This window comes from Phytophthora parasitica (genome assembly GCF_000247585.1).
Source record: "Phytophthora parasitica INRA-310 unplaced genomic scaffold supercont2.31, whole genome shotgun sequence".
NCBI lineage: Eukaryota > Oomycota > Peronosporomycetes > Peronosporales > Peronosporaceae > Phytophthora > Phytophthora nicotianae.
The window spans coordinates 597,780-599,506 of record NW_008649017.1 but is presented as its reverse complement, the minus strand read 5'-3'; the positions used below and the strand labels follow the sequence as shown (position 1 = coordinate 599,506).

At 42.4% G+C, this 1,727-nt stretch overlaps 1 protein-coding gene and 1 non-coding gene across 2 annotated transcripts; both read right to left on the bottom strand.

Moving 5' to 3' along the window:
* Window positions 1-148: 148 nt before the first annotated feature.
* PPTG_23170 (hypothetical protein) lies at window positions 149-828 on the bottom strand (the record flags this gene model as incomplete). The annotated part of the gene is made up of 3 exons (XM_008908824.1): window positions 149-242; window positions 410-475; window positions 785-828. The coding sequence occupies 3 exons, from the start codon at window positions 826-828 to the stop codon at window positions 149-151; spliced, it is 204 nt and encodes a 67-aa protein (XP_008907072.1).
* Window positions 829-1,167: 339 nt separating this feature from the next.
* PPTG_20558 lies at window positions 1,168-1,240 on the bottom strand. The gene has a single exon. It is a non-coding gene; the product is annotated as a tRNA-Arg (tRNA).
* Window positions 1,241-1,727: the final 487 nt, after the last annotated feature.

Here is a 1,727-nt window from a genome sequence, read left to right as displayed (position 1 = left end):
TAGTTTATGAAAGGGGGCAAAATGCCCCCTTTGATGGCCTAATGACTTGACCTTCTATACTATAATATAGCCAGGTCAAAAGTACCCGTTCGCGAAAGGGTTAATAGTTCGCAATTAAAGAAAATTCTAATTAAAAACGCTTTTTGGTCTATACTTTTCGCGTGCACTGTAACCCCAGCACACTTGCCCAACGCCATTGCGGCCACTTCTTAGTTGATTGCTTCTGGTCGGTTTCAGAATGACTGCTCAACCACACAGCAGCTTATTACCAATTGTGATTTGTATGTTTGAAACAAAGTGTATTAAATGTATCCTATATATTATTCGTATCATATCGATTATATATTAGTAAATTAGTATATTGCCGAATTGAACACGCACAGTCTAACATCCATAATCATAGCCTTACCACAACGTGAGGACACGCGAGAGGGACTGAAGCGGCAGAAAGCTAACGCCTTCATCGAAACATTGGCTGAAGTTGGAATAGAATGATAAGTCATAGAAACCAGTCAGGATACATATCGGCTAGAGGATACACATTGACTATAATGCACACATTAAGATTTTACAAAATATGGTTACTTTTCAAAATAACGTTAAGTAACAAAGCAACGGCCCCAAAACAGGATTTCTCATAGTCAGTTAGTTAGTTAGTTAGTTACATGTAGTTAGTCGGTGAGAGGGAATGAATGAGTGAATGAGTGAGTGAATGAATGAATAAGTGAGTGAGTGAGTGAGTGAGTGAGTGAGTGAGTGAGTGAGTGAGTGAGTGAGTGCTTACGAAAGATGAATTGCTCGCACAAGGAGATTGTAGGTTGAGAGCATGCCACAGGATAGGAAATAGCATAAAACTTTAACGTTGATCGGTCATGAATCTCCACCGGTGCTTGGTAACGGTAAACGAGATAATTTAAATAGTCGAATCTTCTAGTTTCTCGCACCAAATATTCGACGTCGGGAATACTCTACAATGTTTGCCGCCGCGTTATTGGCGACAATAGTCGCTGGGGGTTAGCAAAACGGTATAACTATTAGTCATGTCATCGCAAAGTATTCCACCTCACTGTTGTTGATCAACGTACCCTGAGTCAAGCGACCAATCTCGCCATGGCCTTAGCAAAAATCAACGGATGTATGGAGAGCAAAAACGCAACTAACAAATTTTACTCACGGCGGGACTTGAACCCGCAATCTCTGCCTTAGGAGGGCAGCGCCGTATCCATTGGGCCACGCGAGCACCTTGAATGGATTAGTGCAAATATTAATACTAAATCAATATTTGGCTGGACATTCCGAGACATCTTTAGTGATTAACGTTGCTAGTGCTGGTGTTTAGGATTTTCAACGGAGGTTCTACTATGGACGACCCTAGAGTAATGAACGCGAGAACACGTTTACTACTACTTACTACTCTACTATGGATGTCCTTCACGAAGTCAAGAATTGCTACAAGCGATTCTTCAAGAGCAACGAGAGCGGTGGGTCTCCAACAGCAATAGCAAGTCGCAGAGGAGGAGACTTGGCTAGGATCGCGATGACACGTTGAAAAAATTCAATATAGCACACTCGCAAGCTTTGCTGGCAAGTAACGGACTAGGAAGGAAATGGAGCCTATGCAAAGGGAAGGGCAACGCAACAATGCGATCTAAAACCAATTTCGGTTGGCTGTGGAGCGGGTGGTATGAGACGACATCACGCCTCGGTTTATTTGTAGGTTTTGATTT